The sequence below is a fragment of the Pan paniscus genome, chromosome 3, assembly GCF_029289425.2.
Source record: "Pan paniscus chromosome 3, NHGRI_mPanPan1-v2.0_pri, whole genome shotgun sequence".
Lineage (NCBI taxonomy): Eukaryota > Metazoa > Chordata > Mammalia > Primates > Hominidae > Pan > Pan paniscus.
In genome coordinates this window covers 118,473,566-118,501,051 of record NC_073252.2, presented here as the reverse complement: position 1 = coordinate 118,501,051, position 27,486 = coordinate 118,473,566, and the positions used below count along the sequence as shown (strand labels likewise).

At 35.9% G+C, this 27,486-nt stretch overlaps 1 protein-coding gene across 5 annotated transcripts in view; it reads left to right on the top strand.

Annotated features, from left to right (window-relative positions):
- Positions 1 to 24,356, top strand: part of PRDM5 (PR/SET domain 5) — a 230,660-nt gene extending 206,304 nt beyond the window's left edge. For 3 of the 5 annotated variants that reach the window (XR_010112017.1, XM_063603885.1, XM_063603887.1), the window contains one exon: positions 5,820 to 5,924. Coding sequence is in view for 4 of the 5 variants with exons in the window: in XM_063603885.1 (XP_063459955.1) it covers positions 5,820 to 5,881 (62 nt within the window). In the remaining variant the exon portion in view is untranslated. Of the gene's footprint in view, positions 1 to 5,819; positions 5,925 to 20,999 lie in introns of those variants that run through there. The other 2 variants (XM_034959083.3, XM_034959084.3) reach the window with 1 other exon arrangement.
- The last annotated feature ends 3,130 nt before the right edge of the window (positions 24,357 to 27,486 follow it).

Here is a 27,486-nt window from a genome sequence, read left to right as displayed (position 1 = left end):
ATTTCAGCGACATTTGTAAGTGAAGTATATTAAATTAATCAGCAATAGCATGTATAAACGTGAAAAGTATCAATATGTGAGTGGATAACGTGTGTGTGTAAGTATATAAGACATTATTTATTCAGCTAAGGCAATGATTAATACGTGTTTGCATTTTTAAATCTCTTGTGATAACTACAAAGCCCTCATGCCTCACCAGAATCTCAGTATACTAGCAGGGAGCCAGTCTTTTAAGCATCTGTATGAGCAATGTCTAGGATACTCACCCAGATAGTGTCTCCTAAGAGGAAATTTGGGAAGGAGTAAAAGGGTTGTTCTTAATCTTTGGTGCCCAGGTCTTGATTTTCATTGCCTTTTCTTCCCTGATACCTCTTCTTGCTCTTAGGGTGGCATTTTGACAGTTCTGTCTTAGGATGTTCTCTGCAAAACCCTCACCTGTCATTGGCAGCTGCCATGGTGCCATGCCCATCATGTCTTCACAACTTCTGTTCTTACAAGTAAAGTGTATGGATTAAGCTTTTTGTTTCTTCTCATATACTTCATAATAATGTCTTTGTATGTTTTTTTAAAATAAAAGTTTAAGTAGAATATTTGGATATAATACAAGCCTTAATAAGAAATCCCAGCAACTTCAAACAAATTCTGATCCAAATACTTAAAACTACCTTTTCATTTTCAAGTTTTTGAAAAACTGTGGAATATTTGAAGAAATATTTGAAGTTGTGAAAAGACATTATGTTTATTCAGACTAGAGGGGAAAGCACATTATATTTTTTGGACTGCAAAGAAAATTGAACATTTTTCCTGATGACTGGGGAAGACTCATTAAACATATTTTTTTACATCTTTAAAATTACACACATAGTTACTTTCATTTCTGGCAACATGGTAGATACTCCATATCCCGGAAAAAAAGGCCCTATAAGGAGCACTTATTAATGCTGGATAAAGCAAAGCAAACAGAAAACATCTGAACTTCTAAAAAAAGTAATGATAGCCCTCAGGATTCAATGAACAAAAATGGAGCTGAAAGTGAGTGATAAGTTCAAGTTGAGGATGCAGCACCTGCAGGGTGTTTGCCAGTGTTGGTGATCTCAAGACTTGATTTTTCATGGTGTCAGGGAAAATGAGACAAACTGTATGTTCAGATTATAGGGCAAGATGGAATCCCATACCACTATTATTCTTGGACTCTAGAAATGCTATGCTCAAAATAAAATTGGGGACTAGACATAATCTGCCTTTGGTAAAGGTTGGTACTTGAGACATTTAACTGTTTTGGAGTAATTGCTGGCTAGGGAAAGCTTTCTTCTTAGAGTTTATAACCGCAATCCTTCCCTCAAGTATGGAGTTCAGACTTACAATATCTGCCTCACCAGAAAACCCTAAGGCAATAAATCAACTTAAAACAGTCTTTGATTGATAGCATCCCAGAGTGCCTGGCAGCAGCAAACACAAATGCTGTCTGGAGGGACTTACCCTCAACCTAGGGGTCACAGGATTTTAACAGATAAAGACCACCAAACGTGTGCTCACGATTTCAAATCCCAGACACCCAAGGAAACAAAAGCCATGAGCAGGAGACAGGAGAAACCACAAAAAAGAGAACTAGACTTCCAGACATCTTAAGATAATGCTTTATCAGATAAAGTAAATTATATAAATGCCTAGAATATTTTCAAATAGGCATAAACAACATGTGTTCCTTATGAGAAAAATGAGATTGTATCAAAAATGGAATTGGGAAATAAGCAAATAAAACTTCTAAAGGTTAAAAATATGATAACAGAAATTAAAAGCCCTAGGGTCCCATTAAACAGCAAGCTGAAAAGAGAATTGATCAACTGATTTTTAAAATCAATTGACTTTAAGAAATTAGAGTACAGCAGAAAGAGATGGAAACGTTAAAGAGATATTAAGAAATATGAAGAATAAAATGAGTCTATTATATATCTCATTGGATTTGTAGACTTTCATTCAACAACAAATGAGAAAAGTAGTCATATTCAGTCAAAAACAATTTGCCACCAACAGATCCTTGGAAAATCAGATACATAAAAAAGCCTGAAAAGTAAAGAAATTGTTAATCATGTGTAAAGCTAAATCACGTTGATTATATAAAATGATAATGATTTCATATTAGGCATTGCAATAGACTGAATATTTGCATTCTCCCCAAATTCTTATGTGAAATCCTAACCATCAGTGTGATGGTATTAGAGAGTGGGACCTTTGGGAGCTGATAGGGTCATGAGGGTATAGCTGTCATGAATGGGATTAGTGCGCTTATAAGGAGCTGAAGAGACCAGAGTACTTTCCTTCCACCATGTGAGGACAGGGAATTCACAACCCAGAAAAGGGCCCTCATGTGAACCTGGCTAGGCTGACACCCTGACCTTAGACTTCTAGCCTCCAGAATGGTGAGAAATAAATGTCTGTTGTTTATAGTGACCCAGTCTATGGTATTTTGTTACGGCAGCTCAAAATGACTAAGACAAGCATTAAAAATCAAGATATAAATAAAATACTAACGTGTAAGAGGATCATTCTACAGTACCTGTATTATTCAGTAGGAGATAAAACATATGGATAAACTTTAGTTTTAAACATACAAAGTAAAATATTTTAAGGATAACCATTAAAAGGAAAGAAATAGAGATAATAACTTTCAAAGTAGTACCAGGGGAAAGGATCAATCTAAAACATGTAATAAAATATATGGGAAAAACTTGTAAAGCAAATAGGATAATAGTAGTGCACAAAATAAATGTTGGAAATATAGTCAAGTATATCAGTAATCACAAATTTGTAAAGAGGCAAAACTTGCCATCTTAGACAGAAGTAATCTTTGGATCACAAAATGTTTGGGTTAAAAAAATCTAGTCATATGCTGTTTATAAAAGTCACTCCCCATACATAAGGATATAGGCTGTTTGAAAGCAAAAAGATGAGTATAGCAGGCAAATACTAATTTTAAAAAGCTTTTATAGCTATATTGCAGTCATATTAATTTCAAGGTAAAAAAGAATTATTACAGATAGAAAAGGTCATGTCAAAATGATAAAAGGTTCTATTTTCCAATAGCATAATAGTTTAAAATTTGTATATACTTACATACCTAATGAAAGTCTCAAAACATCTAAAATAAAGTCATAGAATCACAAGGATACAGTGGATATTGGAGTATAAAATGGTTTATTAGCTTGGTTTATTAACTTTGCAGAGTTATTTGTTTATTCATAGAAAAGTTGAAGATTCAGTCCCACATCTAGGTACACATCCCTTAGAGAATTGCTTTCACCTATATTCAAGTGTACAAGATTTTTTGGAGGAACATTATTTATAAGAGTGAACAACTGGGAATTACTTAGCTATCCATCACTGGAGAATGTATATAAATAAATTGTGGTATACAGCTATTTAATGTCATATGGCCCAACATTGAAAATTAGTAAATATGAGCTACATATGTTCACAAAAATGAAAGCGAGGACTAGAAACCTGTGAGGATAACGTTGAACAATGATAAAGTACATCTCAACAGAACACACACAAAAAGTGGATATGGAATGATAGTATTTACATACTTTCAAATGGCAAAATAATACTCTATCTTAAGGTTCCATCCATACATAGGTAGTAACAATATAGAGAAAGGCAAGGGAATGGTACTTAACATATCTGAGGAAGCTGTCATCCCTGAGGAGATGGGAGAGTGCTGCAGGTGGTGGGGGAGGAGGCAATTGAGAGCAGCACTTGTATTGAAAAGGTTGGACTTCTTAGGCTAGTTGGTGGGCAGATGTATGTCTCTCTGGTTATTTACATACTGTTTTTTATAGGTCTGCAAAAAAGTTATAGATTTTTTGATACTAGAGAGAAAATATAAATACAACTTGTTAACAAGAAACATGCATACACTATCTCACTTCAAAAATGTTTTTGTTTTCTTTTTGAGAGGGAATTTTGCTCTTGTCGCCCAGGCTGGAGTGCAATGGAGTCATCTTGGCTCACTGCAACCTCCGCCTCCTGGGTTCAAGCGATTCTCCTGCCTCAGCCTCCCGAGTAGCTGGAATTACAGGTGCCCGCCACCATGCCCAGCTAACTTTTGTATTTTTAGTAGAGATGGGGTTTCACCATGTTGGCCAGGCTGGTCTCAAACTGCTGACCTCAGACAATTCGTCCGCCTTGGCCTCCCAAAGTGCTAGGATTACAGGCATGAGCCACCATGCCCAGCCCAAGAATGTTTATAGCAATATTTTTGAAGATATATTTGATTTAAAAAATGGATCTCACTGCAAATTTACCTAAATCTGAACGAAACTTTTTGATGATGCACTAAGTAGTAACTTGCAAGCTGTTGGAATGGAATAATATTAATTAATTTCTTTCACAATTAATCCGGGCTAAAAAGATGGTGATAAAAAGATGGTGATAAAACTTAGATGACTAAGTTCCTGGTATCAAAGAAGGCTAAGGAATTCTAAATTATTTTTTCTCTTCATTTGAGATACTTCTTTGCCTTAAGTTTTCTTTATTGTTTTTATAATAAAAATGCCTCATTTAAAAATGTAATTTAGATTTTATAAAAGAACATCCTACTGGAAAAAGATGAGGTAATAGAAATGAAAACACAGGTGCGGTGGCTCATACCTGTAATCTCAGCACTTTGGGAGGCCAAAGCATGTGGATAATTTGAGGTCAGGAGTTTGAGACCAGCCTGGTCAACATGGTGAAACCCCATCTCTACTAAAAATACAAAAAAAAAAAAATAGCTGGGTATGGCAGCAGGTGCCTGTAGTACCAGCTACTCAGGAGGCTGAGGCAGGAGAATTGCTTGAACTAGGGAGGCAGAGGTTGCAGTGAGCCAAGGTCGTGCCACTGCACTCCAGCCTAGGTGACAGAGGGAGACTCCATCGCAACAACAAAAAGGAAATACATAAATCACAGTTGATTTATTTTTAAACTTATCCCCCAAAATCTGTAGAAAATTTAGTTCTAAAGTTTTTATTTCTAGGAATTCCTCTTAGAAAGTAAACAATTTGTACCCTCTAGATCAAGGGTTCTCAAACTTTCTTCATTCATAATGCCCTGAGTATCTCAGTATATTTTTATGGTACCCATAAACCAAAAGAAATGACCTAGAAGTGTAAGTAGTTACATCACAGCAACCATCCAGCGTCCAGCATTGCAAAGACAGGACATCATTGGAGGAAATGTAGCACAATCCAATGTTGAAACTGAACTGCCTTGAGCTAGTCATTTTCAGTGTCTGACAGATGTGGGTTATTCCTATTTCTCCTGAAAATATAAAATTGCTCATAGCACCTGTATTAGTTTGTTCTCACACCACTATGAAGAAATACCTGAGACTGGGTGATTTATACAGGAAAGAGGTTTAATTGACACTACAGTTCTGCATGGCTGGGGAGAGCTCAGGAAACTTACAGTCATGGTGGAAGGGGGAAGCTCACTCATCCTTCTTCACATGGCGGCAGGAAAGAGAAGCATGGAGCAAAGTGGGAAAAGCCCCGTATAAAACCATCAGATCTTGTGAGAATTCACTCACTATCATGAGAACAGCATAGGGGTAACCAGCCCCATGATTCAATTACCTCCCATCAGGTCCTTCCCATGACATATGGGGATTATGGGAACTACAATTCAAGATGAAATTTGGGTGGGGCACAGCCAAACCATATCAGCATACCTGTAAATTTGCTGCAGTATTCTGTAGATCCCATAACACACACCTGAATATGGAGGACTCTGCATTCATTCATTCACTGGCAATTTTGGTGGTCTCTTTTTGTTGACTGCAGGAGAAGCCGTACAAGTGCTCAGAGTGCAGCAAGGCCTTCAGCCAGAAGCGAGGCCTGGATGAGCACAAGAGGACGCACACTGGAGAAAAGCCTTTTCAGTGTGATGTGAGTTTGGATTTTTTCCCCCATAGTGTCTTCCAATAACAGAAAGTAGGGGTGTGTGTGTGTGTGTGTGTGTGTGTGTGTGTGTGTGTGTATGTGTGTGTGTGTGTGTGTTGCATTGCTGGAATGTGCCTACGCCTGTTAATGTCTTATGCTATTTATAGCTTTTTCTTGCATAATACATGTAACTGCATTGTAATCATTTTATTCATCTTGGTTTACTGGCAGCAAATAAATTCTGATTTTCTTTTAGGCATGCTTGTACCCTGTTTTAATACTGTTGAGTTGTTCTTCCAAGGTGTAAATGCATGATGATTTGAGGCAGCTTTCATGTGTCTGGCCAAATCTTTACTGATTAATGACAGTTAAACCAGAGATTTGACTGGTCAAACATATTATTTACTTCGTTAAAGCCAAACATGTACAAAATTCAAAAATGCATATAAACTCCTTTGTGTTAAATAATGCTGTTACTAAGTGTCTAGGTTTTCTGCTTATGACATTTGAATTGAAATGGAATTATTTGACATAGCATACATTATTTCTGAAAGGAAAAAATACTACTGTTGACAGTAAAATTAATCTGAATATTGATCAATTTAGAGGAAAAAAAACACTTCTTTTGTGCGGGATTGGCAGTTGACAGAGAATTGACACAGATGTTAGGGAATCAATGTAAGAAAAAACATTAAAGCTGTGCTGTGTGATATGGCACAGTGCAGAATTCTGCTTAAATATTGAGGGAAATTCCAGAACTTAGATCCATCATCATGTCCCAATGGATACAGCATAGGGTAAGCAGTCCATATGAAAGGAAACTCACAAACACAAGATGTTTTCCTTGTCCTTTCATGAAACTTCAGTGGTAAGGTTAAGGCAACAATGTACTCCCAGTGGGCGTACTCATAAAAATACCTTTATTAACAGTGCACTTCTTTTAAGGAAAGAAACAGTTGTAGAGGAAGAAATGCACACATATAAAGCTCTATACTGAACAGAGCTACAGCCCTAGTTCAGTGATTTCAATTAGTTTAAGTCATTGCTGCTTTTATTGGAAGCATTTTCATAAAGGCAAAACCTATTTAGATGGTTTAATTGTACCGCGACACAAATAGCTGATATACGGCCCAGAAATTAAATACTAGCTGCATGTGGACATCTTTCTACCATCACATTTAACCCATCCTTTTATCTATGCTGAATGCTTTTGTTGGATATTTCCTTAGGTGAATTGAACCATCATGTTATGTTTTTTAAAACTATGATGTTACAAGCTGACTTTTTTCTATCTGCTTCCGTCCCATTTATTTCTGTGATGTGTTTAAAATTCTGAAATCTTCATTTGCAGCCCATACTAATCTGCTGTGTAGAGATCCATATTTCTAAGTGCCTCCTAAACATTTCTGAAATGCAGACTGCTCAGTATAGAACCGTTTGTCTTTGCTCCAAAATCTTGTCCTCTTAACCTACTCATTGTGGATAGAAGTCACCGTTTCCCACCCCACTCCAATCTCTCTCCCTCTTAAAGAGCTCTCAGATTCATTAATTCCTCTTAGTTTTCATGTCTACTTGTAACACATAGCTCAGACCTTCACTGTTTCATCTACATGCAGTCTCCAGTGTGTGTGTTCTCTACCCTGTCACCCTACCAAGGTGCTGCATTTTTTTAAATTGAGGTGAAATTCACATGATATAAAATTGATCATTTTAATGTGAACAGTTCAGTGACGTTTAGTATATTGACTATGTTGTACAGGCACCACCTCTCTAACTCCAAAATATTTTCATTGCCACAAAATAAAACTCCATACCCAATAAACATTTACACCTCACTCCCCTCATCCCTTAACAGCTACCAATCTGCTTTCACTTCTATAGACTTACCTATTCTAGATATTTCGTATAAATGAAATATACAATATGTGACCTTTTGTGACTGGCTTCTTTCATTAAGCATAATGTTCTCAAGGTTTATCCACATTGTCTCATGTATCAGTAGGTCGTTCCTTTTTATGGCTGAATGATATTCCATTATATTTTTATATCACAATTTGTTTATCCATTCATCTGTTGTTGGACACTTCTTTCTACCTTATGACTATTGTGAATAGTGCTGTGGTGAACATGGGCATACAAGTATTTGAGTACCTGTTTTCAATTATTTGGGGTATGTACCTAGCATTGAATTGCTGAGGCATATGGTAATTCTGTTTAACTTTTTCGGGAACTGACATACTGTTTTCCTCAGGAGTGACATCATTTTACATTTCCATCAGCAATGCACAAGGATTCCAATTTCTCCCCATTCTTGCCAACACTTTTTTTTTATTTAATTATCCATCTTGGTGGGTGTGAAGTATCTGACCATGGTTTTGATTTACATTCCCCAAAGAACTAATGATGGTGAGCATCTTTCCATATGCTTCCTGACCATTTCTATATCTTTTCTGGAGAAATGTTTCTTCAAGTCCTTTGCCCATTTTGAAATAGTATTGTCTTTTTAAGAGGTTTTAAATTTTGGATATTAGGCTCTTATCAGATATATGACATGCAAATATTTTTTTCATTCTGTAGGTTTTCTTTTCACTTTGTTGAAAATATCTTGAGATGCATAAGGCCTTTTAATGTTGATGGAGTGCCCTTTATGCATTTTTTTTTCTCTATTTGATCATGTTTTTGGTGTTATATCTAAGAATTCATTGCCAAATCCAAGGTCATGGGATTTGTCCTTCTGTTGTTTTTTGTTTGTTTGTTTGTTTTCTCTAAGAGTCTTATAGTTTTAGCTCTTATATATGGTATAAGGAAAGGGTCTATTCTTTGCATTCTTTTTCAGTCTTTCACTATTGAATATAGTGGGTTTTTCATAAATGCCCTTTATTTTGTTGAGAAATCTCCCTTTTTACCTAGCTTTCTGAGGGATTTTTTTAATCAAGAGAGGATGTTGGAGTTTTTCAGATACCTTTTCTGCATCAATTGAGATGACTATGTTTTTTTTTCCCTTTGTTCTGTTCGTATGATGTATTACTTTGTTTGATTTTCCTATTCAAACCACTGTTGCAGTCCTGAGATAAATCTCCATTGGTCATGATTTAGAACCCTTTTAATATGCTCTGAGATTCAGTTAGTATTTTGCTTGCTTGTTTGTTTGTTTTAGGATTTTTGCATCTGAATTTATAAGAGATTTTGGTCTGTAGTTTTCTTTTTTCATAACATATTTGTCTGACTTTATTATTAAGTTAATGCTAGCCTTACAGAATGAGTTGGGGAATGTTTCCTCCTCTTCTGTCTTTTTGAAAGACGTACAGAATTGGTATTAATTCTTCTTTAAATGTTTGGTAGCATTTATCAGTGAAGCCACCTGATCCTGGACTTTTCCTTGTTGGTATGGTTTTTATTTGATTCAACCTCTTTATTGGTCTTTTTAATTTTTCTATTTCTTCATGGGTCAGTTTTGGTAATTGCTGTGTGTTTCTAGAAGTTTGTTCATTTAATCATGGTTACCCAGTTTGTTGGCAAATTGGGTAACCATGATAAAATGGGCATATATATATATATAATTTATATAATGGACATATATATAATTTATATATATATATATAATCAGTTTTTTACAGTTTTGCCCAAATGACACGTTACTCATCAATACTACTTTAACCTCTTAGGCACAGTCATTCGAGGCTGTGCAAATGGCCCAGCATGCCTATAGCAATAACTTTGAAATCTTTCTTTCTCCTGCCCAGGTCTCTCTTTTGAACCCTAGGCAGATATTTTCAACTGCCTATAGGACATCTCTCTTGTACTCCAAACTGAAATCATGATCTCCCAGATTTCTTAATCTCTCAACATGATCCTTTTGATTTCCCATATCTCTGAGGACTGTACCATCCCCAAATAACCCAAATCACATATCTGAGCCTCATGTTGGACACCTCTTTTCCCCTAAGCCATGAATGATAGCCATTATTCTAGTTAAGGTCCTAGTATGGGAAATACACAGAGATCCATGGTTTGCATATATTCTCTCTGATCTCCACTAAAACTCAGGAATATATAGGTGTTATTTGCATATATATGAAGAAGTCGAGGTTCACTGAGGTTGAGTGACTTGCCTGCAGTTCACAGCAAGTCAAGATTCTAGAGTTTAAGGTTGCAGCGAGCCAAGATCGTGCCACTGCACACCACCTTGGGCGAGGGAGCAAGACTCTGTCTCCAAAAAGGAAAAAAAAAAAGATCTAGGATCAAAACCCAGATCTTTCTGAGCAGTTTACCATGCAGCTTTCACTCACACCCTATAATTCCTGCCTTTGCATCTACCTGTTTTTCAAACATACCACCATCTCTAAATTCTCATTGTCACCTTTATTTCTCTAATTCTCTCACACCCTACATCTAATCCAGTAGCATATCCAGTTGGTTCTACGTTAAAATAAGTTCAGAGTCTGAACGTTTCTCATAACTCCACAGCTTTATCTCAGTCTCCTGGAATATTGCAATATCTTTTTAACTGCTCTCTCTCCTTCTGTCTTTGCTCCCAACAGTCTCATGAAGAGTAATCTTTGTAGAACCTGAGTCAGATTATATATTTGTAAAATGAATATAGTATTCATTTGCTCAAACCTTCCCATGACTGTGCATCTCATTTAGAGTGAAAACCAGTTTTATCGTGGTCTGAAAGACCTCAGGTGACCTGCAGCCCTCACCCTCCCACTCTGTTCTCTTTGACTCCACCAGCACCCTCCACCTCACTCTGGTCACATGGCCTCTTTAGTCTTTTTTGGACACATTGAACCTACCCTGAATCTACATCTTGGCCTTTGCATCTGCTGTTGCCTCTGCCTAGAACACTTTTCTTCCAGTTCCTTCATGGCCTGCTCATGTGCTTCTTTCAGATCTCTGCTCAAATTACTTTCTCTCTTATCTCCATTACTTCCTTAGCTCTCATTCTATATTATTTGTCTTCATGGCACTTATATCCACCAAAAATTTGTTTAATTATTTATCATTTATTATAAGCTCAATGACACAAGGTTTTGTCTTTATTATTTATTGTTGGATCCTCAAGCCTAGAACAGTGCCTGGCATGTGGGAAGCATTCAATATTTTGAATGGATAAAGAAATGAATTGATAACTACTGCTTTTGTTCATGTTTAAATCATTTCTGGTCTGGAGTGGAACAATAGTACTGGCCTCCTTGGCTCCAGTTTCTTACTCTCTTGCTTGCTAACTGAATTATACTTTAGTTTCAGTCTCTATTTAGAATCCTTTAGTGAATTCCCACCACTTACAAAACATACGTCCACTTTCTTGAAATGATTACCATGATTTCCAGGATTTGTTTCTAGCTTTCAACTCTAAATTATTTTCAATTTATTTCTCTAGTGACATCTAATCTTTAGCTTTTGTGAATTCTTTTCACTTCCCCAGCTGAGCCATGTTCTTCATGCTCACAGTACCTGTGCCTATCTTCTTCCCCCTCCCTGTCATATCATTCCCCCGCTTAGGACATGATAAACCGCCATGCATCCTTCCAGATCCAGGCCTTCTGCCAATTTTTCCTTAAAGCCTGCCTTCTTCTCTCCAAGCCATGGACTGCACGCTCCTCTGTTCCTCTCTTTGTACTATGCTCATGACTTTACAAATGTTTCCACTTAGAACATGGACTCCACAAGGGCTAGACAGTGTGTTCTTTGTCATTTTGTTCCTAGCAGAAGTGGTAGGCACATTGTATGTGATAAGTATGTGTTAACTGAAGATACTTATCTAGAATTTAGGTGCTTTCTGTTAAATATGTTATTTCACTTTATTTTAAAACAAAATCAGTTTACCTCCAGTCTAGAGTAAGAATAAATATTTTCCTAATGCGCTCCTAAGTTGGAGTAGGGTGAAAGTTTGGATACGAATCACAGATGGAAAGAAAAGGAAGCATCCGTGTTGTACTACTTGAACTAGTTTTTGCTCTCCCCTGTTTGTAAAATGAAAGTTCTTGAATTTGGCTGATTTATACAGAGCATCATTTGGAGTCTTTTACTGACTGCATTCAGGTTCATGAAAACAGCTTTTAATGTCTGGGTAGTCAGTTTTACAACTGTGACATCAGGTACTCTCTCCTGATATTTAATCCTGTACTCTGGCTCTCATTCAGCAAGCTGTTGGAGTGTTCCTGTCTCATCCCTAGTGTGGAGCTTCTAGGACTTCCTTAATTCAGACCCATTATCAATGATTTCAGCATCTTGCTCAACTTCCTTTCCATTTTTTCCAGCTTGCCATTGCTCTCATTTTCCCATGGTAACTGTGTAAATGGACTTGCACTTTGTATCCCTCCCACCACAGTGGCAAGCTGAACTGTCTGAGAACCTTTCTTACATTTTCACAGTGGTTTTTATATATTTTTTAATGGTGTCAGCCAGGCAAATGGAAAAAGTAGGGTGAGCTCACATATCTCTGTTTGAAATGAGATATTTTAGTAATAGTTGGCCCTTGGGAGGGAGGATAGACTCTGAACCCAGACTGTCTGGGTTTAAATTCTGGAAACACCACCTAGTTCTTTGAACCTGGGAAACCTAGGTAACCTTTTGTGTGTTCATTTTCTTCTGTAAAATGGGTTTAATAGTAATACTAATATCTACTTAAAAGCATGACTGTGAGGATTGAGCAAGTTAATATTTAGAAATTGCTAAGAGTGGCTCCTGGAACATGGTGAAAGTTGTAAGATAGTTAAGCCTAGGTCCTGTGCTGGACACTGGGATGAAATAGTAGAAGATGCCATGTCCTGCCCTCATAGAACTCACATTCTTGTAGAGTATAGCATTAAACAAATACATGAGACCAGGCATGCTGACTCATGCCTGTCATCCCAGCACTTTGGGAGGCCGAGGAAGGAGGATCGCTTAAGCCCAGGAGTTCAAGACCAATCTGGGTAACATAGCAAGACTCCATGTTTACAAAAGACAAAAATAAAAAATTAGCTGGCATGGCGGCACACACTTGTAGTCTCAGCTACTCAGAAGGCTGAGGTGGGAGGATTGCTTGAGCCTAGGAATTCAAGGCTGCAGTGAGCTATGATCAGACCACTGCACTCCAGCCTGGGTGACAGAGAGACACCATGTCTCCAGAGAAAAACAAAAACAAAACAAAAAAACAAAATACATGAATTAACATGCAATTACAATTCATGATAAAGACTGGGAAAGAGAAGGAAGAAAAAAGCCATGAGGCTATAAGTAACCTAAAAGATGAGAAGAATCAGCCATAGGGAAAAGAGCATTTCAGGAGAGGAACAGCATGAATTGAGGCTGGGAATGGGCATGGGGGAAAGAGAAGGCTGGTGGAGCTGGAGCACAGTGAGAGAAAGAGAGGGGTTCAGGGTGAAGTAAAAAAGAGAATTGGAGGCTTTGCAGCCAAGTTAGGAAATGTATTGTGAATCTAATTTTAATAAGAAGCCATTGAAGAATTTGGTATCAGTTGTTTATGCTGTCATTGGGTTTGGAGAAGGGGCGAGAGAAATAGAACATGGGGATAAATGTTAAATCGATCTTCTTTATGATTATGAACTTGAATATATACTTATAAAAACAATTTAGCATTTCTTTCACTTGAAAATACTCTCCATTGATACTTTCTGCAATTTCTCCAGGATTATTCTGCAGTCTTTGGGGGTACTTATATTGTCCATAGAGATTTAATCAATCAATCATTGAATCTATCAACCATTATTTCTTCCTTTAATTCAAGAAATTTTTATGTAGTGGCTACTCTTGCCCTCATGTTCTTTAGTTTAGCAAGGAGACAGACATAAAAAAAATAACACAAATCATGAATGACACTTGAGGAAAGTGTTGTTAAGGAAAAGTAAAGGCCGCTATGAGAGCATTTAACAGAGACCAACCATCACCTGGCAGATGTGTCACGTGGGCTTCCTAAGGATGAGTAGGAGTAAGCTGGGTAAAGAGAAGTGAGAAAGTTCTGAGGCAGGAAGCCCAATGGTTTCTTCAAGAACCTAGAGGAGGCCTGTTTAGTTTGGCTAGAGCTCAGTGATTACCCTACAAGTAGCAAGACACCATGGAACAATTTTAGGTAATATTGTGACATTTGTGTTTTCAAAAAATCATTTCAACTGTTATGTGGAGCATGGACTGGAGAGGATGAGGAGGAATGCAGAGAGATTCAGACAGTATTTAGCAGTGGGTTACTTTTGGCTTGTATGAGCGTGTCCTGCACATTAGAGGGCATTACTTGCATGCTTGCCCCTATGCAAAATGCAAGTAATATTCCCCATTTGTTGAGACAGTGAGATACCCCCCACAATTCCAAACATTTCCTGCAGAGAGGGGAAGTTGTACCACCTCTATTTGAGGATGATGAAGCTGGCTATTGCAATAATCTAGGCTTTAGTTTTCAGAGTGAAGAGATGTACATTGCAGCAGGCATACATGACATCCATTGGAATATGGGAAGAAAAAATTACCTCTTTGATTCCCATTTTTTTTTCAATTTCTATTTTAGATTCAGAGAGTACATCTGCAGGTTTGTTGTACATGGGTATATTGCATGATACTGAGGTTTGAGGTGTGAATGATCCCATCAGCCAGGTACTGAGCATAGTACCCAGTCGTTTTTCAACCCTTATCTCCTCCCCTCCTTCTCTGCTCTACTAGTCCCCAGTCGCTATTGTTACCACCTTTATGTTAATGTTTAGCTCCCACTTATAAGAGAATATGCAGTATTTGGTTTTCTATTCCTGTATTAATTCACTTAGGATAGTGGCCCCCAGCTGCATCCATGTTGCTACAAAGGACATGATTTCATTCTTTTTTATAGCTGCATAGTATTCCATGGTGTATATGCGCCACATTTTCTTTATCCAGTCCACTGTTCATGGCACCTAGGTTGATTCCATGTCTCTGCTATTGTGAATAGTTCTTCAATGAACATGCAAGTGCATATGTCTTTTTGGTAAAATGATTTGTTTTCTTTTGCATATATACCCAGTAATGAATGGGATTACTAGATTGAATGGTAGTTCTGTTTTAAGTTCTTTTAGAAATCTCCAGACTGTTTTTCACAGTGGCTGAACTAATTTACATTCCCTCCAACAGTGTATAAACATTCCCTTTTCTCTGCAGCCTCACCAGCATCTGTTGTTTTTTTTTTTACCTCTTTTTTTTTGTTTGTTTTTTGTTTTTGTTTGTTGAAACAGAGTCTCGCTCTGTCGCCCAGGCTGGAGTTCAGTGGCACGATCTTGGCTCACTGCAACCTCCGCCTCCCAGGTTCAAGCAATTCTCCTGTCTCAGCCTCCTGACTAGCTGGGACTACAGGCACCCGCCACCGCACCCAGCTAATTTTTGTATTTGTAGTAGAGACAGGGTTTCTCCATATTGGTCAGGCTGGTCTCGATCTCCTGACGTCAGGTGATCCGCCCACCTTGGCCTTCCAAAGTGCTGGGATTATAGATGTGAGCCACCATGCCTGGCTGACTTGTTAACAATAGCCATTCTGACTAGTGTGAGATAATATCGCCTTGTGGTTTTGATATGCATTTATCTGATGATCAATGATTATGAGCATTTTTTCATGTTTGTATCCACTTATATGTCTTCTTTTGAGAAGTGTCTGTGAATGTCTCTTGCAATAATATATAAATACAGTAGTGCATATATATGTTTTATTTAAAAATACAGATATTAGTTGCATTTTTTAATGGGGCTGTTTTTTGCTTATTCAATTGTTTAATTTCCTTACAGATTCTGGACATTAGAACTGCTGGATACAGTTTGTGAATATTTTCTCATTCTGTCAGTTGTCTGTTTATTTTATTGATTGTTTGGCTATGCAGAGCTCTTTAGTTTTATTAGGTTTCACTTGTGAATTTTTTGTTTTGTTGCAACTGCTTTTGAGAATTTAGTCATAAATTATTTCCCAAGACTTCTGTCCAGAATGATGTTTCCTAGGTTTTCTTCTAGGATTTTTATAGTTTGAGCTCTTACATTTAAATCTTTAATTCATCTTAAAGTTAATTTTTGTATAGGTTGAAAGGTATGAATCCAGTGTCATTTGTCTGCATATGGCTAGCCAGTATCCCAGTGCTTATTGAATAGGTGTTTATTGAGTAGGGAGCCCTTTTCCTGTTGCTTATTTTTGTCAACCTTGTCAAAGATCAGATGGCTGTAGGTGTGTGACTTTATTTTTGGCTTCTCTACTCTGTTGCATTGGTGTATGTGTCTGATTTTGTACTAGCATCCTGCTGTTTTGGTTACTGTAGCCTTATAGTATAGTTTGAAATTGGGTCATGTGATGCCTCCAGCTTTGTTCTTTTTGCTTAGGATTGCTTTGGCTATTTGGGCTTTTTATTTATTTATTTATTTTGGTTCTATATAAATTTTAAAATAGTTTTTTCTAGTTCTGTGGAAAATGATATTGGTTGTTTGATATTTGTTAGTAATGGCATTAAGTCTGTAGATTGCTTTGAGCAGTATGGCCATTTTAATGATATTGATTCTTCCAATCTCTAAGCATGAAATATTTTCCCATTTCTTTGTATCATCTGTGATTTCTTTTAGCAGTGGTCTGTAGTTCTACTTGAAGAGATCTTTCACCACCTTGGTTAGATATATTCCTAAGTACTTTTTGTATGTGGCTATTTTAAAAACAGGAACACAGTTAAACTTTATTATCATTAAACAGATGATTTGACTTTGGTGCCCTGGCTTGGGCACTGCTGGCTGGTCTCTTGTGAGGTGCAGTATCACATGTGATCAAAGGGAAGAATGCCAATTCCATGTTGATGCTGGTTGGCTGACAGTCCCAAGGCACTTGTTTGCTTTCAGGGCACTGTTAGGATTGCAATTTGTGTCTCTTGGGCTAATAGAGATAAAAATTATATTATCTGTTTTTAAATAAAGTAATGCTTACAAAATGAACAAGTTGCTAAAAGAAGCCTGTACAGAAATGCAGATTGAAAATAATAATGATACAAACACAAGGTAACAAAAAGCAGAGTTAATACTACTAGTCAGTAGCAATTTGAGATAAAATATAATGACATCATCATATGTGATGAGAAGTAAGCCAAAAATGGAAATTATTAAGGAGACATCTGAAATATATATATATATATATATATATATTTATATGTCCTATAATTGCCTATACATTTGTTAAAGATGACTTTGGCCCTAAATATGTATCCCATCTTAAAATCTTGTCTAGTGAAAATATAAAGCCATAAATATTAATTTAGCATTAAAATATTTATTTTGTCTTTATCCTCAAAATTTTGTCTGTCTTTAATATAATATATAAATACAGTAGTACATGTGTATGTTTTATTTAAAAATACAGATACTACAGTTGCATGCTGAAACATTTTCTTAGTGAAGGAGAAGCACTGGTCTGAGTAAACAGTGTCTCTGACTAAGGTGGTGGCAGTGGAGATGGAGACGATTAGATGTCTTCATGTCTTTGAGAAAAATGTGCAAAGAAGAACTGGTGGAACTTTGTAATTGATTAGATCAGATGAGGAAGAGTGAGACATTGGGTGAAGGTTGACTGCCACATTTACAGTCAAACCAGGTGGAGGGTCGGACCATTTTTTGAGACTTAGGTTTGAGAGACAAGAATTCTGAGTTCAGTTTTAGACATAGTAAGTTTGGAGTACCAGTGAACTATCCAAGTGGTCAGTTAAGTACTCCACTGTTGAGATCAGAAGGGGGACTGGACTAAAAATATTACTTGCTAGTGATCTCCATATATGTGGTAACAAAAGGTATGAATACGATTAAGATCACCAGAGGAGAAAATACCTAGTGAATGGAGAAGAAAGCCAAGGATTGGGCACTGAAATCCTGACTGACTTAGTTAGGATGGAGGAAGGGCCTATTCCGGAAAATAAAGGGGAATAAAAGGCCAGATAATTAGAAGGAAAACAAGGAGAGTAGATCATTATAGAAACTAAAGGAATGACAGGGGAAAGGCATGTCAAATGATGCTAAGAATTCATGTTAAATGAGGGCTCAAAAGTGCCAGGATTTAGCAATGTAGAGATTATCCATAACATTTCAGAGAGCTGTTTGGAGAGTTAAGAAGTCCAAGGCAGAAGTCTGATGTGAGTGGACTTGCTGCTAAGTGAACATGGAACCATCACCCAACTAACTGTATTTTTTCATTCCAAAATAATATTTGCTTTCTGGTTATAAAAATGCACTTTTTAATTAGAGAAGAATGAGGAAATATGGAGACAAAAGAAGACAAATAAAATGATTCCCAATTTTCCAACCAATGTCAGCTAATATTAATATTAATCTATTGACATTTTCTTCGTATACTTACTAATACAGATAGTTATAATTTTTATTTCAATATTGTCGACTAAGTTGCCTTGATCTTATTATTCTGCTTTCTTTTCTCTATGTTTCTTCTTGCCTTTAAGTATTTTTGAAATTACAATCTCGGCCGGATGTGGTAGCTCACATCTGTTTTCCCAGCACTTTCGGAGACTGAGGCAGAAGGATCACTCGAGCCCAGTAGTTTGAGATCAGCCTGAGCAACATGGTAAAATCTCATAGCTAAAAAATACAAAAAAAAAAAAAAAATTAGCTGGGCATGGTGGCATCTGCCTGTAGTCCCAGCTTCTCCAGAGGCTAAAATGTGAGTCCAGGGAGGTCGAGGCTGTGGTGAACCAAGATTATGCCACTGCACTCCAGCATGGGTGACAGCGACATCTTGACTCAAAAAAAAAAAAAAAGATTAATATTTTTAACAGCTGAAGAATATTTCTAAATCTGATTATATCAAAATGAATATGCTTATTAACTTTAATTGGCCAAATAAGTCATTTGTAATTTTCACTTTTATATATGATTCTGTATGAGCATCCTGTATATAAATCTTTGACTAGGAGACATTCATACAAGTGATACTCCTGGTTCTTCAAAGGCTTGCTCTCTCTCTCTGTCTATCCAAGATTCTTCTGAGGAAGTACTACTTAGTACCCATTACACTCTATCAGCCTCATTTTGTACACTTTCATGCACATTCTAATCCCTCTCTTAAAATAGTGTTTGTGTATGTGTTATTTTTTGTAAATGTATTTCTCAAGTACAGTATGTGTGTGTTTGCATTTTGCTTTTTACCCTAATTGAGTCTTATCTTTTAATAAGGGTACTTAATACTTTTATATTGATTATTATAATTTATATACTTTATAGTCTGTCATATGCTATGCTGTTGCATGTTTCCTGGGTCTTTACCCTTTTCCTCTGATTTTTGCAACATGGACTTGGCTTTGTTTTGCAGTTGCCTCAAAGGTATTGAGTTACAAACCTTATGCTTACAAGCTATTCCAAAAGAAAATGTCATTTCCTGAGATGAATTGGCTGCATTTTATTGTTTTTGGAAATTATTTGTTTGCAAAGTCACTTGTATATTCCAGGGGACTGCCACTCTTTAGAACAGTGGTGTTTTCTTTCTATTCCACTTGTGCTGGCCTTGCCTCCCTCTCATTAACATTTGTCTATTCTTTCCAATCTGCTGAGGAAGATGAAAGAGAAAAAAAAATGTACACTGACATTTATTGAGTGTCTGCAGTATAGCCCTTATTTACACAGAGTATTTTATTTAATCTTAATAATCCTGCAAGGTAAGTACATTGTCATTTTACAGGTGAGGAAACTAAAGTTAAAAGGCATACTTGGTCATTTAATTTCCTTAGTAAATAGTAGAGTCAGAATTCCAGGTGGTTCTTCAACAAATACTTATTGAGTGCTTACTTTACAGAAATTGTTGTACCCTTTAGGGGACATAAGGGAATAAAGTATATGAAGATCCCTGCTCTCATGGAGCTGAGACTCTAGTGAGTAGAGAGAGACACTAAACAAGAGAGTAGGTAAATTACAGTGGGACAGAAAGTGACAGGTACTGTGTAAAAAGTAAATTTGAACAGAGTAAAGGGAATCCAGAAAGGATGACACATTTCAGTTTTAAATTGGGGGGTCAGAGCAGGCTTCCTTGGAAAGTGATCAGAGTCTAAAGCTTATTTTCTTTATACCACACTATGCTGCTACTTCTGTGTCAAAATTCATTATTATTGGATTACCCCCTTCTTACCCAATTAGGGCCCTGAGCCTTTCTGAGTTTCTTATTGCTGTGAATGTAAATCTTCTTTCCTCCATAAAGAAAGAGGGCAAGGATTTTTTGTTTTGTTTTGTTTCAGTGTAAGATTTTCCCAAGCCTAACCTCAATTAAAACTCCAGCTTTCTTTACAGTATTTTTACAAGCCATTTCCTCTCTCATTATATTTTTCATGGTGTTTTCACATTATTTAACATGTCTTATTTCACAACGGATATGATTTTGAAGAGTTTCATGTCAGTGGAATTTTTCTGAATAACATCAAACTTTAAACTCCATTTTTTTTTTTTTTTGGTAACTTGGACAGTTGTGCCTTGCATTTTCTGTGTTAATATTTTTAGTTATGGGGCTGTTTAATGCATGTTGAGCCAGGTGGGAATGTGGCAGAGCTCATATGAAATAAACTTGTTACCTTCCTTAGTTAAACAAAGTGTATATAATAAGAAATAGAAAAAAGAAATAGTGTGTAATAAATTTCTGCTTATGATACTTAAAACAGCATTAGCTTTTTATTTCACAAGTGGTACTAAACTGAAGGGATCACTGCTGAGAAATGTCTTATGCCATTTATGTTATAGAGAGAGATGCCATCTAGACCATAAAGCATTTTGCTTAAATAGTTTAATATGAAATGGCAAATACATTCCATTAGGATAAGAAAGGTATTGTTGCCAGGGAGTTGTTTCACTGGAAATGTTTAAATCCAGCAGCTGGGAAAAGGGAAGGGTGATTCGGGTACAAAGGACACCGATTAAATGCAGTAACTCTTATTAATTTTATTTGCCAATAGTGTGAGTGTTAAATTTTGTTTATTCCAACAGTGATTTTTGTTTTTATGCCTGTTTCTACATACTTGATAGTAGGAATTTGCATAATGTATATTGTATAAATGATAAATTGTTGTATCTTCAGGTTTTTCAGTATAATATGGTTGGTCTTTGGGTCTTTTCTAGGTTTGTGACTTGGCTTTTAGCCTGAAGAAAATGCTGATTCGACACAAGATGACTCATAATCCCAATCGTCCCCTGGCAGAATGCCAGTTTTGCCATAAGAAGTTTACGAGGAATGACTACCTCAAAGTGCACATGGACAATATCCATGGTGTAGCTGACAGCTAATGGGGGCTGTAAAGGAATTAAACTATTCAGAAGGGCTCCTAATATGAATCCCAGATTTTTCTCACCTGATCAGCATAACAGAAGTAGCCAAAAGTGACTTACTGGTCTCATAGTTCTTATTTGCCTACATTTAGAGTCTGTAGATGCATATGCAACCAAAAAAAAAAAGTCTTACTTTTAACAAGAAATGATATAAATGGAAAAAAAATACAACTCCATAGCCTTGCAAAATGCACCTTGTGCTCTGTCTTATAAAAATGGAGAAAGGAGTCATGGCTCTCTTTCTTGGCCATCCCTCTGTAATGAAGTTTATAATATACTTCCCTAATAGGCCTTTTTATTTTATTGTTATTCTTTGTGTGTCTGTATGTGTCTGTGTGTGTGCACTCACTTGCAAATGCCAGTTGTTGCAGCTGGTTTTACCAATTTAAATAGAAATAAATCAAGATATCCAACTATTTCCTTGCAGATGAAGGTAAGAATAAGTTATCAAAGTCTCAAGTTTGATAGGAAAATAAATACTTACTATTTTATAAGACAAACCAAGAGCTTAGCTTATCTAATAGTTCTGTGCAACAAATGAGTTTAAAATAGATATTTGATAACTAAAACATCTATTAAAATATTGCTCATTTTAGAGGATTCTTAGGAAACATTATTTATTCTCATCATTCAGATGCAGACATCCATGGTCTGGAATACTTTTATAAGTTCTACACAAAAATGCCCATCACATTTAAATATTCAGCAGGCTACCCCTCTTGAATTTAGACCGTTTAGCTTTAGAAATTAACAGTATACCAATATATATAATTAAAAATAGAAACCAAATAGATTCTCTGTATTTGGCAACAGAGTGGCAGAACAATAGTGGCATTTCCACATTTGTTAGGATGAACATAGCCCTTTCCCCTCTCCTTCCATAAAAGTGCACAGAACATGTTAGTGCAGATACAGTCCTCAGAGCATTAACATTCCATTTTGCAAAAGACATTTTCCAGAATCTTGGCAGTAGGTAATTCTGAAACACTTTTGAATTACCTTCAATCATCCCATATAATTAGGAATCCAGAATACAAAGTACAAACTTGGCAATTGTTATGATTGAAATTGTCACTGATGCTTAAGGGAAATTGAAGCAAGAAACATAATTTCTTCCTTTAGGTTATATTTCAGCAAAATACTTGACAGCAACATACAATGAACAGCTTGTTTGGAGAGATGATATGATACAACGTAATAGTGATGTCAAAATAACCTAGAGGAATATCCAAAAACCAGAAAAATGTTAAAATGAAGCCCAACTCATGAACCTCTCTAACTGAAGCCCAGTCAAAAGAAAGGAAGTATAGTTTTAAGGAAGTTATTTGGTTCTAATGAGTTAAGGAGAAAGGTTATCTGAGACACAGTTCTTTGACTTCAGGAATCTCATTTTAGAATTATATTCCTGCCCAGTTCCAGTTTTAAAAAGAAACACAAAGATTCAATGTAGACATTTGAATGTTGTAAAATACTAAATTTGAAACTCAGAAGAGATAACTTTTAAAAACATAAATCCTAAAATTATAATTTAGAAGATATTTAAGTATAGTTATATGTAGTATTTTGAATCTGAAATTATAGACTGTATTTTATAAAAATAAATTTTGGTCTTGTTTCTCACTATATCATTTGTTTCAACAATATATTTTTAGATCTAAAGTATTTTCATTTTAATATGATAGTGTGTTTAATATCATTTGAATATATAAAGACAGCTGTAAAATTTGATAGTGTGTATTATTTAAGCACATCCTGTATATTTCTTTGAATGCTGCTTTCTCTATATGGGATGCTTTATATCCCGATTATGTGATGAATGTAAAACTTGAAAGGAGTCCAAATTCCAATTTTGTGTAATCTCAGTGAGTCACAGTTCACATGGCTGCTGGGGAAATTACCCTGAAAACTGTGGTGTCACTATGCTGTGCAGTAAACAGACAGGGAAGAGGTGCTGGGCTTTATCCTGCTGAAGGTTTATAGACATGGAAATCTTTAGAAAATGGTGTAGAAGGACCTACACCAGAGAGTGGTACACCACTCTCTCCTTTCAGAGGACTGAAACCAAAACAAGTCCTTAGTAGACTATTCGTATGCTGTAAATTTTTATCCAAAAGACAAGTATTCATGGGTAGTTTCAGATATATTAGCATTTGCTTGCGAAAACTTTTAAATTACTTAGTAATAACCAAAAAAAGACACTATTTTGGCATGATTGATCAATTGAAAGCATAGATAATCATAGAGGAAAAGTCTTACAGACAAGCTGAAATACAGGTACCTACTTTGAAATGTCTTTTGTTTCCTGCTGTGAAAGATTTTGGCTGGGGTATTTTCTTGGGAAAAGACCAGACCCTTAGGTGCCTATAAAGTCTAAGTAATTGAGACTTAGAAATTGGCTAAGTAAATTTAAGAGACGTTCAATAATGTAGGTGGGTTCAGATACCCTTTTATAATATTCTTATATTAACACTTCTTAGTATATTAACACTCAAGATGTTTGTGTATCTTTAATTTGCCTTTGTTTCACAATAACTGGCTTTTGTTTTCCTTTTCATGGTGTGTTGTTGGCTATATAGAGGCATTTATTCGTAAATTATAATCAGCAGTTGCACCATGGAAGTATTCTTGGTGATAAATTCTTGGGGTTGCATAGTATAGTTAACATGTTATTTTCAAGAAACATGAGTGTGTGTGTCTGTGTGTGTGTGTCTGAAGAGTATCACTTATATGCAGTGCATATACATGTAAGTGCATTACTTTGCTCAAATATCTTCTGACCTATTGCAGTCAACTCATGCATGAGTGTGAACATGTATTACAGAAGGTCTTACAGCCTTAGTTTCTGTTTTAGATTTTATGTGCTGCTTCCTTTCTCAAACAAAAGCCTGAAAGGAAAGAGGATAAGTACTAGAAATATTCATTTTTTTCCTTCACAAATCTAAATGTTGCTTATGAAAACTCATCTTAGAGTAATGAATATGTGGAAGTGGGTAGGTAGGAGGAAATGTGCCTCTTTAAAATCCTAAAATTTTACCATTGATATTGACATTTGTTTGCGTGTATATAAATGGAGCATGTGTAAATATAGAATTCCAATAGCATTTTTTATTTTATTATAAATCTATAATAAATCTATATAAATCACTACCAGACTTGGTGTTAGCATTTTATTTTACTATAGAACTATAGTACCATTCTATGGTAAAATCCAAATGAATTGCTTTAAAGTTGTTTTTGATGAATGAAAGAAATGTAATTGCCATTACCTCTAGACCTCATGCTTTTATACTTTATACATCCAAGTGTTTCTCAATCTGCAAAGTACCTCTGAAGTTGAGCCAAGTTGGTCTCAGGGCTATAAGAGATATTTTCCTTGCCTCTCTTCTCATTCCTGGTTATACAAAGAACAATGTGAAAAGGATCATCACTAAGAATGAATGAAACCTGGTAACTAAGAATGAATGAAACCTGGTAACTAAGAATGAATGAGACCTGATTAGTAGCATCTTAAGTAAAAATAACTTGATGCTCACAAATATAATTTAAGGGTAATAAAAGTTATGGCAAATGTTTCAGGTATTCCTTTTATTTTAAATTTATGTTTATCATTTTGATGTTGCCCCAATCTTGTGAGATTTTCTTGATACAAAAAATAATCATCTGAGTAGTGGATTTAGAAATTATGCATTCATTTAACTTTGATTTTTCAGAATCAGCTGAGGCACTAGTTCTTTGGAGCTGACTCATAGCCTTAGCTAGCTTGGGCTTAAAACTGTATTATCACTCTACACATTGTTAATTTGTTGTATGGCAGAATAAAAAATTAACTCTGGAGCCTTCATTGTGGTCATGTTAAAATATTCTAGATATTCTAGGCCCAGGAAATAGTCTGGAATGTAACAACTACTTATATACTAAAATAGTGCTGCAGATCCAATGTCCAAATTCCTCTTCTTCCTTTTTTAAAAAAATTCTTAACACAATACTGAAACAAATGTTCATATTTAGTTAGAAAATATATAGTATTTAGTTTTCTGAAATGAAAACATATATTTAGTTACCTAAATATTTGATTAGCATGTTTAGCTTCCTAATAATGCAAACTTTTAGCCAATTAGAATAAGGTCTTAGTCCTTGAACCCATGCCACCTTAGCGTATTACGTAGTAGGAGGAAACTAATCTAAGATATTGAATTATATCAATAATGCATATGTTTAAAATTAAGAAAGCATATAGGACCACTGAAGCTTGATCATCTAAATCAATGCAAAACAGTTCAAACAAAATATCACTGCTCCTGACAAGGGAAACTGTAGACCTACTAGGAATTAGCTACACTTAAAAAATTCAAAAAATATCAATTTATCTCTTTAAAATAGTATAAAAATGAAGAGAGTCCCAACTCACAATGGATACGTGAATCACTCCATTACTATTTTTTGATTTTGTCTTCTTACAGACTATCTAATAATGCTTTCTTTCCTTAATTTTATCTGATATCTTTTTCTTTAATGTTTGACTGGCATATCTTTTTTCATTTTTCTACTGAAAACTTTTCTGTGATTATATGAAAATTTTACATTTTTTAAATAAACTGATGTTAAGATTTCTTATTTTTTATCCTGTCTGACAGCACTGAATTGAGTGCTTTTCAGTCTGCGATGATGGCTTTGTCCTGCCTTTCTCACAGTCTCATCTTGCCTCATTTGGATTGTGGCCTGAGCTTGTATTGGAGGCTCTTCTCAAAGAGAAATCTGGTGCTTCATACCTAGCATATGAAATTTATCTGGACACATGTATAGTAATACATTTAAAGCTGAATGAGTTCATTATTGGAATTAGTGTTAAAACAATATATTATCTATTCATTCCTTAGTATCTGATAAATACATAAAAACATGAAGTACATTGACCCCAACTCTATACTTTTTATTTTCTAAAGTAATTATTAGCATCTGAAGAACCAAAATTGCCTTTAATGGATGAAAACTGGTTGGAAACTAAATGTTAATGACATGTGAGCAAACTATATAGTTCTCATTCTGTGTAGGCATATAAAGAGTATGGAGATGGGGAGCAATGCGACATTTAATTGATTATAACACTTTTATTTAAATTGGCAAACTGATGGGTCCTTTTGTGGATTACTACATGTAGTAATTAAGAATTTTGAGGCTGGACGCGGTGGCTCATGCCTGTATTCCCAGCACTTTGGGAGGCCAAGTTAGGCAGATCACTTGAGCCCAGGAGTTTGACAACAGCCTGTGCAACATGGCGAAACCCCATCTCTACCAAAAATACAAAAATTAGCTGGGTGTGGTGGCACGCACCTGTAATCTTGCCTGTAATCTCAGCTACTCAGCTGAAGCAGGAGGATTGCTTGAACCCTGGAGGCGGAAGTAGCAGTGAGCCAAGATTGCACCACTGCGCTCCAGCCTGGGTAACAGAGCGAAACCCTGTCTCAAGAAAAAAGAAAAAAAGAAGAATTTTGAAAATCTAACTAGTGGAAATCAATCATTACTTTTGACTTGTCTAGTTTTATTACTGAAATGTAGGAAATCTCTAGACCTTACTTCTAATCAAAAGGCTCACCACATAAGTAAAATAATTGTTTGCTGCTCATCTTCTACCTGGCAAACACAGTACATAGCTTTATCCAGAATAAAAAAAAAAAGAATATAAAGCAGGGTCAAGTACAACTGTATCACTTTCATTCTTTCTTTCTCTCCTCGCATAAAATCCATCTCTTATGTTGTTTCAGCTGCAGTATAACTGGTGTAGTCTCCAGTTCTACCCTTTTAAGAGTGACAAGCTGGTTTTGTTCCTGGACTCAAATTATGATATTTAGGATATTAAAATGTTTCTTTCTGCTCTGACTAAAATATGAAATTGGGGTCTACAAATTTAGCTGTTTAAGATACTATTAGACTAAGTATGTGAGTTGAGCCAATTGGCTTTATCCTGATAAAAACTATTCCACAGTTTTCTAAGCTACAGATCTGACCCCAGTTGCATCAGTGCAGTAAAGGGCAGATGACTTGTTGTTTACCACAGATCTAGATAAAGGGGGTGTATGGATGGCACAGAGTCACTAGAATGAAACGAGGAATACAAAATATATGTTCTATAAGCCAAAACAATCCTGAGAAAGAACAAAGCTGGAAGCTTCACACATCCTGATTTCAAAACGTATTACAAAATTACTGTCATCAAAACAGTATTTATGCCAGTTTTTACTGGCATAAAAACAGATATGTACAGGCCAATGGAACAGAATAG